General features: G+C 41.7%; 1 protein-coding gene across 1 annotated transcript in view; it reads left to right on the top strand.

The window, feature by feature from the left end:
• Positions 1-15,436, top strand: part of LOC115117105 (F-actin-uncapping protein LRRC16A-like) — a 186,090-nt gene that overhangs the window by 9,280 nt on the left and 161,374 nt on the right. The window contains exons 3-4 of the mRNA XM_065027134.1: positions 4,757-4,816; positions 9,366-9,487. Coding sequence (XP_064883206.1) covers positions 4,757-4,816; positions 9,366-9,487 — 182 coding nt within the window. The remainder of the gene's footprint in view (positions 1-4,756; positions 4,817-9,365; positions 9,488-15,436) is intronic.

The following is a 15,436-nucleotide window of genomic DNA, read 5'->3' as shown; positions in this document are numbered from 1 at the left end:
TTATCTAACTGGAGTTATCCATTATCTCAGATCTACCTCTAACTGAGTTATCCATTATCTCAGATCTATCTAACAGTTATCTCAGATCTACCTCTAACTGTAGTTATCCCATTATCTCAGATCTACCTCTAACTGGAGTTATCCATTATCTCAGATCTACCTCTAACTGGAGTTATCCATTATCTAACTGTAGTTATCCATTATCTCAGATCTACCTCTAACTGTAGTTATCCATTATCTCAGATATACCTCTAACTGGAGTTATCCATTATCTCAGATCTACCTCTAACTGGAGACTACTGTCAGGACAGATATCAGAGAGACAGAATACTGTCAGGACAGATATCAGAGAGACAGAATACTGTCAGGACAGATATCAAAGAGACAGAATACTGTCAGGACAGATATCAGAGAGACAGACTACTGTCAGGACAGATATCAGAGAGACAGACTACTGTCAGGACAGATATTAGAGAGACAGAATACTGTCAGGACAGATATCAGAGAGACAGAATACTGTCAGGACAGATATCAGAGAGACAGATGGATAATAAACGAGTGACTGAATTATACAATTAGTCACACCTCTGCTTTCTGACAGCACCTCTCAGCAGGCTGCAGCTATTGGCTGGCTCAGACATGGACTGATCTCTTTCATTCTTCACTCTTTTCCTCTTCCTCACTATATCTAATCCAACACTGCTAATGGGACATTCTCTAGTGGGACGGGCCTCGATACTCCTCAGTGGACATGTTTGTCAGTGTTTGTAGACTCTGTGAGGGAGAGGAGTGAACGTGATTCATAGATGCTTTTTATATTCACAGTTCACAGTTTATATCGTAGATACCTTTTTGTCTTGGATATTCAGCAAGTCTGACTAAAGACTTAGAAAAGACATTTGAGGAAGGCTAAAATAAGGATTTTCAGGTAGACTACAGGGACTGACTCTGCTGGTTGGCCTTCTGGGATACAGTAACTATGACACAGGAGGGTCCAGCTGGCTGGTAGGCCTTCTGGAATACAGTAACTATGACACAGGAAGAACCAGCTGGCTGGTAGGCCTTCTGGAATACAGTAACTATGACACAGGAAGAACCAGCTGGCTGGTAGGCCTTCTGGAATACAGTAACTATGACACAGGAGGGTCCAGCTGGCTGGTGGGCCTTCTGGAATACAGTAACTATGACACAGGAAGAACCAGCTGGCTGGTAGGCCTTCTGGAATACAGTAACTATGACACATGAGGAACCAGCTGGCTGGTAGGCCTTCTGGAATACAGTAACTATGACACAGGAGGGTCCAGCTGGCTGGTAGACCTTCTGGAATACAGTAACTATGACACAGGAGGAACCAGCTGGCTGGTAGACCTTCTAGAATAAAGTAACTATGACACAGGAAGAACCAGCTGGCTGGTAGGCCTTCTAGAATACAGTAACTATGACACAGGAAGAACCAGTTGGCTGATAGGCCTTCTGGAATACAGTAACTATGACACAGGAAGAACCAGTTGGCTGATAGGCCTTCTGGAATACAGTAACTATGACACAGGAGGGACCAGCTGGCTGGTAGGCCTTCTGGAATACAGTAACTATGACACAGGAAGAACCAGCTGGCTGGTAGGCCTTCTAGAATACAGTAACTATGACACAGGAGGGACCAACTGGTTGAAATGTGTCAGTCAGCCTGAGGGTCAGACAGACAGAGCCTCTCCTCTCTCTGTCCACAACTACTGCCAAGCCTCAGGAGCACCGTCTGTCTACCTGCCTGGATTAGTCTGGCCATGCTGCCTGTTTCCTGGTTGTGTGCGCATGTGAGCGCGTACGTGTGTGCGTGTGTGTGTTTTACCCATTTCATATGTACTGTATATACTGTATTCTAGTCAAGGCCATCCTATTCAACTATTGCTCCACATATACTATTCTATCTACATATTCTACAGATATACTATATATCATATCAATATACTGTTCATTATGTCTATTCATCCCATCACATATTCTACAGATATACTATATATCATATCAATATACTGTCCCTAATGTCTATTCATCCCATCACATATTCTACAGATATACTATATATTCTATCCACATACTGTTCATTATGTCTATTCATCCCATCACATATTCTACAGATATACTATATATTATATCAATATACTGTCCATAATGTCTATTCATCCCATCACATATTCTACAGATATACTATATATTATATCAATATACCGTCCATAATGTCTATACATCCCATATATATATATATACTATATACATATTCTACCCACATACTGTTCATTATGTCTATTCATCCCATCACATATATATACTATATTATATCAATATACTGTTATACTATATATATATACTATATACATATTCTATCCACATACTGTCCATAATGTCTATACATCCCATATATATATATACTATATATTCTATCCACATACTGTCCATAATGTCTATACATCCCATATATATATATATATATATATATAAATTCTATCCACATACTGTCCATAATGTCTATAGATCCCACATACTATATCATATGTCTATACATCCCATAATGTCTATACATCCCATATATATATATACTATATATTCTATCCACATACTGTTCATTATGTCTATACATCCCATATATATATATATATATATAAATACTATATACATATTCTATCCACATACTGTTCATTATGTCTATTCATCACATATATATACAGATTTATACTCCAGACTCCATCTTCTCTCGTCCCAATATTTATGTTTCTTAATTCCATTCTTTTACTTTTCAGATGTGTGTGTATTGTTGGGTAATGTTGTGTAATGTTGTGTATTGTTGGGTAATGTTGGGTAATGTTGGGTAATGTTGTGTATTGTTGTGTATTGTTGGGTATTGTTGGGTAATGTTGTGTATTGTTGGGTAATGTTGTGTATTGTTGTGTATTGTTGGGTATTGTTGTGTATTGTTGGGTAATGTTGTGTATTGTTGTGTATTGTTGGGTAATGTTGTGTAATTGTTGGGTAATGTTGTGTATTGTTGGGTATTGTTGTGTAATGTTGGGTAATGTTGGGTAATGTTGTGTATTGTTGTGTATTGTTGGGTATTGTTGGGTAATGTTGTGTAATGTTGTTGTGTAATGTTGGGTAATGTTGTGTATTGTTGGGTAATGTTGTGTAATGTTGGGTAATGTTGTGTATTGTTGTGTATTGTTGGGTAATGTTGTGTATTGTTGGGTAATGTTGTGTATTGTTGTGTAATGTTGTGTATTGTTGGGTAATGTTGTATTGTTGGGTAATGTTGGTATTGTTGGGTAATGTTGTGTATTGTTGTGTAATGTTGTGTATTGTTGGGTAATGTTGGGTAATGTTGTGTATTGTTGGGTAATGTTGTGTATTGTTGGGTAATGTTGGGTAATGTTGGGTAATGTTGTGTATTATTGGGTAATGTTGTGTAATGTTGTGTATTATTGGGTAATGTTGTGTAATGTTGTGTATTGTTGTGTAATGTTGTGTATTGTTGTGTAATGTTGTGTATTGTTGTGTAATGTTGGGTAATGTTTGTTGTGTATTATTAGATATTTCTGCACTGCCAGAAACACAAAGCGTTTCACGAGACCCACAATAACATCTGCTAAATATGTCTATGCGACCAATAGCATTTCATTTGATTTGTGTGAGGTTTGTTTGTGTGTGTGTGTGTGTGTGTGTGTGTGTGTGTGTGTGTGTGTGTGTGTGTGTGTGTGTGTGTGTGTGTGTATTAATTCACAGTATGGTATGTGGTATGCACGTGTGTGCAGGTGTGTGTGTGTGTGTGTGTGTGTATTAATTCACAGTGTGGTATGTGGTATGCACGTGTGTGCAGGTGTGTGTATGTGTGTGTGTGTGTGTGTATTAATTCACAGTGTGGTATGTGGTATGCACGTGTGTGCAGGTGTGTGTGTGTGTGTGTGTGTGTGTGTGTGTGTACATTTGTAATGTCTGCATCCGGTGTGATCCAGCTTCACTTTCCAGTCCTTTTTTGGAAAGGAATGCTGGACGACATTGTGCCGTGTTGTTTGATAACTTCCTGTTTCAAAGGACCTGAGGAGGAGAAGAAGAAGTGGATGTTCATGAACTCTACATTCAGGCCCATATTCATAAAGGCTCTCAGAGTTAAGAGTGCTGATCCAGGATCAGGTACCACCGTCCATAAAAATCATATTCATTCTGATCTAAAACTGATCCCAGATCAGCATTTTTTACTCTGAGATGCTTCATGATATGATTCTATTCTGAAGCAATACTCTTAAATGATGACCTCAGCACTGAGGGGTGTGTTTGAACAGAGGCAGGTTGGAAAAAGATCCCTGTCCATTCATTTTAGAACGAAGCTAGAGGGTGTGTCCCAATTGGCACCCTATTCTCTATTCCCTACGGGTCTAGGGTGGCATTTGAGGTGCAGCCTCAGTCACTATTCTGATCTTTCATTATCCTCCTATAGTTCCTCATCCATCCATTATCCTAATACAGTATCATTCATCCATTATCTTCACGCAGTGTATCATTCATCCATTATCCTCCTACAGTACGGTTTATCCATGATCCTCCTACAGTACATCATCCATCCATTATCATCCATCCATTATCCTCCTACAGTACCTCATCCACCCAGAGTAGTATTTACCAGCCAGGTCTGAAACACTACTGTGATTGACAGCTGTATTATATATCATGATTTCTACATGTATTTATGTGTTTTATTCTTCTCTTTCAGGTTGAACACAACTTTAATTATCTGGAGATACAAGGGATCACCTGTAACAAGCCCACACAGGTCAGAACACCCCCTCTCTGGACTGTACCATGTATCGCTCCAACTAATGGTTCATCATCTGATCATGAATCACCTGTAACAAGCCCACACAGGTCAGAACACCCCCTCTCTGGACTGTACCATGTATCACTCCAACTAATGGTTCATCATCTGATCATGAATCACCTGTAACAAGCCCACACAGGTCAGAACACCCCCTCTCTGGACTGTATCATGAATCACCTGTAACAAGCCCACACAGGTCAGAACACCCCCTCTCTGGACTGTACCATGTATCACTCCAACTAATGGTTCATCATCTGATCATGAATCACCTGTAACAAGCCCAAACAGGTCAGAACACCCCCTCTCTGGACTGTACCATGTTTCACTCCAACTAATGGTTCATCATCTGATCATGAATCACCTGTAACAAGCCCACACAGGTCAGAACACCCCCTCTCTGACTGTACCATGTATCGCTCCAACTAATGGTTCATCATCTGATCATGAATCACCTGTAACAAGCCCACACAGGTCAGAACACCCCCTCTCTGGACTGTACCATGTATCACTCCAACTAATGGTTCATCATCTGATCATGAATCACCTGTAACAAGCCCACACAGGTCAGAACACCCCCTCTCTGGACTGTACCATGTATCACTCCAACTAATGGTTCATCATCTGATCATGAATCACCTGTAACAAGCCCACACAGGTCAGAACACCCCCTCTCTGGACTGTACCATGTATCGCTCCAACTAATGGTTCATCATCTGATCATGAATCACCTGTAACAAGCCCACACAGGTCAGAACACCCCCTCTCTGGACTGTACCATGTATCACTCCAACTAATGGTTCATCATCTGATCATGAATCACCTGTAACAAGCCCAAACAGGTCAGAACACCCCCTCTCTGGACTGTACCATGTATCGCTCCAACTAATGGTTCATCATCTGATCATGAATCACCTGTAACAAGCCCACACAGGTCAGAACACCCCCTCTCTGGACTGTACCATGTATCACTCCAACTAATGGTTCATCATCTGATCATGAATCACCTGTAACAAGCCCACACAGGTCAGAACACCCCCTCTCTGGACTGTACCATGTATCACTCCAACTAATGGTTCATCATCTGATCATGAATCACCTGTAACAAGCCCACACAGGTCAGAACACCCCCTCTCTGGACTGTACCATGTATCACTCCAACTAATGGTTCATCATCTGATCATGAATCACCTGTAACAAGCCCACACAGGTCAGAACACCCCCTCTCTGGACTGTACCATGTATCTGTACCTCCAACTAATGGTTCATCATCTGATCATGAATCACCTGTAACAAGCCCACACAGGTCAGAACACCCCCTCTCTGGACTGTACCATGTATCACTCCAACTAATGGTTCATCATCTGATCATGAATCACCTGTAACAAGCCCACACAGGTCAGAACACCCCCTCTCTGGACTGTACCATGTATCACTCCAACTAATGGTTCATCATCTGATCATGAATCACCTGTAACAAGCCCAAACAGGTCAGAACACCCCCTCTCTGGACTGTACCATGTATCACTCCAACTAATGGTTCATCATCTGATCATGAATCACCTGTAACAAGCCCACACAGGTCAGAACACCCCCTCTCTGGACTGTACCATGTATCACTCCAACTAATGGTTCATCATCTGATCATGAATCACCTGTAACAAGCCCACACAGGTCAGAACACCCCCTCTCTGGACTGTACCATGTATCACTCCAACTAATGGTTCATCATCTGATCATGAATCACCTGTAACAAGCCCACACAGGTCAGAACACCCCCTCTCTGGACTGTACCATGTATCACTCCAACTAATGGTTCATCATCTGATCATGAATCACCTGTAACAAGCCCACACAGGTCAGAACACCCCCTCTCTGGACTGTACCATGTATCACTCCAACTAATGGTTCATCATCTGATCATGAATCACCTGTAACAAGCCCACACAGGTCAGAACACCCCTCTCTGGACTGTACCATGTATCACTCCAACTAATGGTTCATCATCTGATCATGAATCACCTGTAACAAGCCCACACAGGTCAGAACACCCCCTCTCTGGACTGTACCATGTATCGCTCCAACTAATGGTTCATCATCTGATCATGAATCACCTGTAACAAGCCCACACAGGTCAGAACACCCCCTCTCTGGACTGTACCATGTATCACTCCAACTAATGGTTCATCATCTGATCATGAATCACCTGTAACAAGCCCACACAGGTCAGAACACCCCCTCTCTGGACTGTACCATGTATCACTCCAACTAATGGTTCATCATCTGATCATGAATCACCTGTAACAAGCCCACACAGGTCAGAACACCCCCTCTCTGGACTGTACCATGTATCACTCCAACTAATGGTTCATCATCTGATCATGAATCACCTGTAACAAGCCCACACAGGTCAGAACACCCCCTCTCTGGACTGTACCATGTATCGCTCCAACTAATGGTTCATCATCTGATCATGAATCACCTGTAACAAGCCCACACAGGTCAGAACACCCCCTCTCTGGACTGTACCATGTATCACTCCAACTAATGGTTCATCATCTGATCATGAATCACCTGTAACAAGCCCACACAGGTCAGAACACCCCCTCTCTGGACTGTACCATGTATCACTCCAACTAATGGTTCATCATCTGATCATGAATCACCTGTAACAAGCCCACACAGGTCAGAACACCCCCTCTCTGGACTGTACCATGTATCGCTCCAACTAATGGTTCATCATCTGATCATGAATCACCTGTAACAAGCCCACACAGGTCAGAACACCCCTCTCTGGACTGTACCATGTATCACTCCAACTAATGGTTCATCATCTGATCATGAATCACCTGTAACAAGCCCACACAGGTCAGAACACCCCCTCTCTGGACTGTACCATGTATCACTCCAACTAATGGTTCATCATCTGATCATGAATCACCTGTAACAAGCCCACACAGGTCAGAACACCCCCTCTCTGGACTGTACCATGTATCACTCCAACTAATGGTTCATCATCTGATCATGAATCACCTGTAACAAGCCCACACAGGTCAGAACACCCCTCTCTGGACTGTATACCATGTATCACCTCCAACTAATGGTTCATCATCTGATCATGAATCACCTGTAACAAGCCCACACAGGTCAGAACACCCCCTCTCTGGACTGTACCATGTATCACTCCAACTAATGGTTCATCATCTGATCATGAATCACCTGTAACAAGCCCACACAGGTCAGAACACCCCCTCTCTGGACTGTACCATGTATCACTCCAACTAATGGTTCATCATCTGATCATGAATCACCTGTAACAAGCCCACACAGGTCAGAACACCCCCTCTCTGGACTGTACCATGTATCTGAATGGCTCAACTAATGGTTCATCATCTGATCATGAATCACCTGTAACAAGCCCACACAGGTCAGAACACCCCTCTCTGGACTGTACCATGTATCACTCCAACTAATGGTTCATCATCTGATCATGAATCACCTGTAACAAGCCCACACAGGTCAGAACACCCCCTCTCTGGACTGTACCATGTATCACTCCAACTAATGGTTCATCATCTGATCATGAATCACCTGTAACAAGCCCACACAGGTCAGAACACTGTACCCCTCTCTGGACTGTATCATGAATCACCTGTAACAAGCCCACACAGGTCAGAACACCCCTCTCTGGACTGTACCATGTATCACTCCAACTAATGGTTCATCATCTGATCATGAATCACCTGTAACAAGCCCACACAGGTCAGAACACCCCCTCTCTGGACTGTACCATGTATCGCTCCAACTAATGGTTCATCATCTGATCATGAATCACCTGTAACAAGCCCAAACAGGTCAGAACACCCCCTCTCTGGACTGTACCATGTATCGCTCCAACTAATGGTTCATCATCTGATCATGAATCACCTGTAACAAGCCCACACAGGTCAGAACACCCCTCTCTGGACTGTACCATGTATCACTCCAACTAATGGTTCATCATCTGATCATGAATCACCTGTAACAAGCCCACACAGGTCAGAACACCCCCTCTCTGGACTGTACCATGTATCACTCCAACTAATGGTTCATCATCTGATCATGAATCACCTGTAACAAGCCCAAACAGGTCAGAACACCCCCTCTCTGGACTGTACCATGTATCGCTCCAACTAATGGTTCATCATCTGATCATGAATCACCTGTAACAAGCCCACACAGGTCAGAACACCCCCTCTCTGGACTGTACCATGTATCACTCCAACTAATGGTTCATCATCTGATCATGAATCACCTGTTGCTACATGATATTACTGAGGGTTACTATATGATATTACTGAGGGTTACTATATGATATTACTGAGGGTTGCTATATGATATTACTGAGGGTTACTATATGATATTACTGAGGGTTACTATATGATATTACTGAGGGTTACTATATGATATTACTGAGGGTTACTATATGATGTTACTGAGGGTTGTTGTTCATGTTTGTCTTGTATAGTTGACGGTGGACTATGAGAGAGGTGTTGTGTCTCTGAAGCTGACCTCTACAGAAGAGGTGAATGAGGTGGTGGCTCACATTGGGATCTGTCTACAGAGGATATGTCCTGGTCTATCACCACTGTGAGTACACACATGCACACTCGTGCACAAACACCCGCGCACGAACGAACGCACACACACTCACACACAGAGTCAATGACCTTTAGTTTCCACTGACCTTTCTTTCCTATTCACACTCTTTTTCCATTCCCCTTCTCTCTCTCTTTCTGTGTCTCTCTCCCTCTCTCCTGCCTCTCTCCCCTATCTCTCTCTCTTCTCCCTCTCTCCTCTCTCCCTCTCTCCTCCCTCTCTCCCCTATCTCTCTCCCTCTCTCTCCTCCCTCTCACCTCTCTCTCTCTGTCTTTGTCTCTCTCCCTCTCTCTCATCCCTCTCTCCTCTCTCTCTCTTTCTTTGTCTCTCTCCCTCTCTCCTGCCTTTCTCCCCTATCTCTCTCCCTCTCTCCTCCTCCCTCTCTCCTCTATCCTCTCTCCCTCTCTCCTCCCTCTCTCCCCTATCTCTCTCCCTATCTCTCTCCTCCTTATCTCTCTCTCTCTCTCTCTCATTCCCCTTCTCGCTCTCTTTCTCTGTCTCTCCCTCTCTCCTCCCTCTCTCCCCTATCTCTCTCTCTCTTCCCTATATCTCATTCCCCCTCTATCTCTCTTTCAGTCTCGCTCCCTCTCTACTCCCTCTCTCCTTTCTCTCTCCCCTATCGCTCTCTCACTTCCCTATCTCTTATTCTCACTCTCTTTCTCTGTCTCCCTATCTCTTATTCTCACTCTCTTTCTCTGTCTCCCTATCTCTCATTTCCCTTCTCTCTCTCTCTCTCTCTCTCTCTCTCTCTCTCTCTCTCTCTCTCTCTCTCTCTCTCTCTCTCTCTCTGTCTCCTCTCCTCTCTCCCCTATCTCTCTCTCTCTCTCCTCTCTCTCTCTCTCTCTCTCTCTCTCTCTCTCTCGTTCAGTCTCTTTGCTTCTCTCTTTCCATGCAATTTAATGTGACTTATTCCGTCCACTGATTACACTGAGCTTTCCCACCCAACACTGACCTGGGTTCAGTCAGGGTTCAGTCCTAGACAGAATGGACTCTTGATGAGACTCTCTGACCTTCTCTGAATGGCTTCTGTGTAAATAATCTGTCATCACCTGCTAATATCTGTGATGTTGTACTCCCCCGTGAAGTGAACAGCAGCTATCTAGAGGTCTTCACATTTTACAGCAGTCAAGCACATCCTAGCAATTTACTACAGTCAGGGTCATCTACACTATAGACAGTATATCAGTGTCTATATACAGACCTATAGTCATGTTAACTACCCAGTGTCTATATACAGACCTATAGCCATGTTAACTACCCAGTGTCTATATACAGACCTATAGTCATGTTAACTACCCAGTGTCTATATACAGACCTATAGCCATGTTAACTACCCAGTATATCAGTGTCTATATACAGACCTATAGTCATGTTAACTCCCCAGTGTCTATATACAGACCTATAGTCATGTTAACTACCCAGTGTATCAGTGTCTATATACAGACCTATAGTCATGTTAACTCCCCAGTGTCTATATTACAGACCTATAGTCATGTTAACTCCCCAGTGTATCAGTGTCTATATACAGACCTATAGCCATGTTAACTACCCAGTGTCTATATACAGACCTATAGCCATGTTAACTACCCAGTGTATCAGTGTCTATATACAGACCTATAGCCATGTTAACTACCCAGTGTATCAGTGTCTATATACAGACCTATAGCCATGTTAACTACCCAGTGTATCAGTGTCTATATACAGACCTATAGTCATGTTAACTACCCAGTGTCTATATACAGACCTATAGCCATGGTAACTACCCAGTGTCTATATACAGACCTATAGCCATGTTAACTACCCAGTGTATCAGTGTCTATATACAGACCTATAGTCATGTTAACTACCCAGTATATCAGTGTCTATATTACAGACCTATAGTCATGTTAACTACCCAGTGTCTATATACAGACCTATCCCCAGTATATCAGTGTCTATATACAGCCATGTTAACTCCCCAGTGTATCAGTGTCTATATACAGACCTATAGTCATGTTAACTACCCAGTGTCTATATTACAGACCTATAGTCATGTTAACTACCCAGTGTCTATATACAGACCTATAGCCATGTTAACTACCCAGTGTCTATATACAGACCTATAGCCATGTTAACTACCCAGTGTCTATATACAGACCTATAGCCATGTTAACTCCCCAGTGTCTATATACAGACCTATAGTCATGTTAACTACCCAGTGTCTATATATAGACCTATAGCCATGTTAACTCCCCAGTGTATCAGTGTCTATATACAGACCTATAGTCATGTTAACTACCCAGTGTCTATATACAGACCTATAGTCATGTTAACTACCCAGTATATCAGTGTCTATATTACAGACCTATAGCCATGTTAACTCCCCAGTGTCTATATACAGACCTATAGTCATGTTAACTACCCAGTGTCTATATATAGACCTATAGCCATGTTAACTCCCCAGTGTATCAGTGTCTATATACAGACCTATAGTCATGTTAACTACCCAGTGTCTATATTACAGACCTATAGTCATGTTAACTACCCAGTGTCTATATACAGACCTATAGTCATGTTAACTACCCAGTATATCAGTGTCTATATTACAGACCTATAGTCATGTTAACTACCCAGTGTCTATATATAGACCTATAGCCATGTTAACTACCCAGTGTCTATATACAGACCTATAGTCATGTTAACTCCCCAGTGTCTATATACAGACCTATAGCCATGTTAACTACCCAGTGTCTATATACAGACCTATAGTCATGTTAACTCCCCAGTGTCTATATACAGACCTATAGTCATGTTAACTCCCCAGTGTCTATATACAGACCTATAGCCATGTTAACTACCCAGTGTATCAGTGTCTATATACAGACCTATAGTCATGTTAACTACCCAGTGTCTATATACAGACCTATAGCCATGTTAACTACCCAGTGTCTATATACAGACCTATAGTCATGTTAACTACCCAGTGTCTATATACAGACCTATAGCCATGTTAATACAGACCAGTGTACTCAGTGTCTATATACAGACCTATAGCCATGTTAACTACCCAGTGTCTATATACAGACCTATAGTCATGTTAACTACCCAGTGTCTATATACAGACCTATAGCCATGTTAACTACCCAGTGTATCAGTGTCTATATACAGACCTATAGCCATGTTAACTACCCAGTGTCTATATACAGACCTATAGCCATGTATCAGTGTCTATATACAGACCTATAGCCATGTTAACTACCCCAGTGTCTATATACAGACCTATAGCCATGTTAACTACCCAGTGTATCAGTGTCTATATACAGACCTATAGCCATGTTAACTACCCAGTGTATCAGTGTCTATATACAGACCTATAGCCATGTTAACTACCCAGTGTTATCAGTGTCTATATACAGACCTATAGCCATGTTAACTACCCAGTGTCTATATACAGACCTATAGCCATGTTAACTACCCAGTGTATCAGTGTCTAGTGTATCAGTGTTCTATATACAGACCTATAGTCATGTTAACTACCCAGTGTCTATATTACAGACCTATAGTCATGTTAACTACCCCAGTGTCTATATACAGACCTATAGTCATGTTAACTACCCAGTGTATCAGTGTCTATATACAGACCTATAGCCATGTTAACTACCCCAGTGTATATCAGTGTCTATATTACAGACCTATAGTCATGTTAACTACCCAGTGTTATATACAGACCTATAGTCATGTTAACTACCCAGTGTCTATATATAGACCTATAGCCATGTTAACTACCCAGTGTATCAGTGTCTATATACAGACCTATAGCCATGTTAACTCCCCAGTATATCAGTGTCTATATTACAGACCTATAGTCATGTTAACTGCCCAGTGTCTATATTACAGACCTATAGTCATGTTAACTACCCAGTGTCTATATATAGACCTATAGCCATGTTAACTCCCCAGTGTATCAGTGTCTATATACAGACCTATAGTCATGTTAACTACCCAGTGTCTATATTACAGACCTATAGTCATGTTAACTACCCAGTGTCTATATACAGACCTATAGTCATGTTAACTACCCAGTATATCAGTGTCTATATTACAGACCTATAGTCATGTTAACTACCCAGTGTCTATATATAGACCTATAGCCATGTTAACTACCCAGTGTCTATATACAGACCTATAGCCATGTTAACTCCCCAGTGTATCAGTGTCTATATACAGACCTATAGCCATGTTAACTACCCAGTGTCTATATACAGACCTATAGCCATGTTAACTACCCAGTGTATCAGTGTCTATATTACAGACCTATAGCCATGTTAACTCCCCAGTGTCTATATACAGACCTATAGCCATGTTAACTACCCAGTGTCTATATACAGACCTATAGCCATGTTAACTCCCCAGTGTCTATATACAGACCTATAGCCATGTTAACTCCCCAGTGTCTATATACAGACCTATAGTCATGTTAACTCCCCAGTGTCTATATACAGACCTATAGCCATGTTAACTACCCAGTGTCTATATACAGACCTATAGCCATGTTAACTCCCCAGTGTCTATATACAGACCTATAGCCATGTTAACTCCCCAGTGTCTATATACAGACCTATAGTCATGTTAACTACCCAGTGTCTATATACAGACCTATAGCCATGTTAACTACCCAGTGTCTATATACAGACCTATAGTCATGTTAACTACCCAGTGTCTATATACAGACCTATAGTCATGTTAACTACCCAGTGTCTATATACAGACCTATAGTCATGTTAACTACCCAGTGTCTATATTACAGACCTATAGCCATGTTAACTACCCAGTGTCTATATACAGACCTATAGCCATGTTAACTCCCCAGTGTCTATATACAGACCTATAGTCATGTTAACTACCCAGTGTCTATATCCAGACCTATAGTCATGTTAACTACCCAGTATATCAGTGTCTATATACAGACCTATAGTCATGTTAACTACCCAGTGTCTATATATAGACCTATAGCCATGTTAACTACCCAGTGTCTATATACAGACCTATAGCCATGTTAACTACCCAGTGTCTATATACAGACCTATAGCCATGTTAACTACCCAGTGTCTATATACAGACCTATAGTCATGTTAACTACCCAGTGTCTATATACAGACCTATAGTCATGTTAACTACCCAGCGTCTATATACAGACCTATAGCCATGTTAACTACCCAGTGTCTATATACAGACCTATAGTCATGTTAACTCCCCAGTGTCTATATTACAGACCTATAGTCATGTTAACTCCCTATGCTCTGCTCTGTGTACAACTCTGAGAACATTCTCCTTTATTAAAAACTTTATTTATCCAAGTTTGTCTCATTGAGATATAATATCTATTTAGCAAGAGAAACCTCTTTTCAGGCGTCCAGGAGACAGTATCGCTACAGTATGTAAACAGCCGTGGCTGTTAGCGATCAGGCTTTAAAGGTCATTAGTAAGAGGTCTCTCAGGAAGTAGGAATCCCAGACTATTACTGGGACACAAAGCCTCTCTGTTGTGTTGGAGATGGACACATTACACAGACAGTTGAGATGGTCATGGACAGTGATGCTAGTGATTCTCTGGAGCTGTGTAGAACCCCTGTAGGTCTGTAGTTCAACCTCTGTTAGGATGGGTTTGACATTGTTATTGACTGTTCGAGTACTCGCATAATATATTGTTTTCAAGCACTTTGAGAGCCTATTTTTAGAACACAAGGCCTGCACTGGAAAAATAAAATGATGTCTGCATGTATCTACAGTATACTGTATGCCAACAGTGCACAATATCTCATTTATTATAACGATTACAGGTAACAAATCCTAATTGCTAATTTGCCTCATATAAACAGTACCAGTCAAACGTTTGGACAAACCTACTCATTCAAGGGTTTTTCTTTATCTTTACTATAAAGACAGGCACACATATAACGTC

This window comes from Oncorhynchus nerka, linkage group LG14, assembly GCF_034236695.1.
Source record: "Oncorhynchus nerka isolate Pitt River linkage group LG14, Oner_Uvic_2.0, whole genome shotgun sequence".
NCBI classification, from domain to species: Eukaryota; Metazoa; Chordata; class Actinopteri; order Salmoniformes; family Salmonidae; genus Oncorhynchus; species Oncorhynchus nerka.
This window is presented reverse-complemented; position numbering and strand designations above follow the sequence as displayed.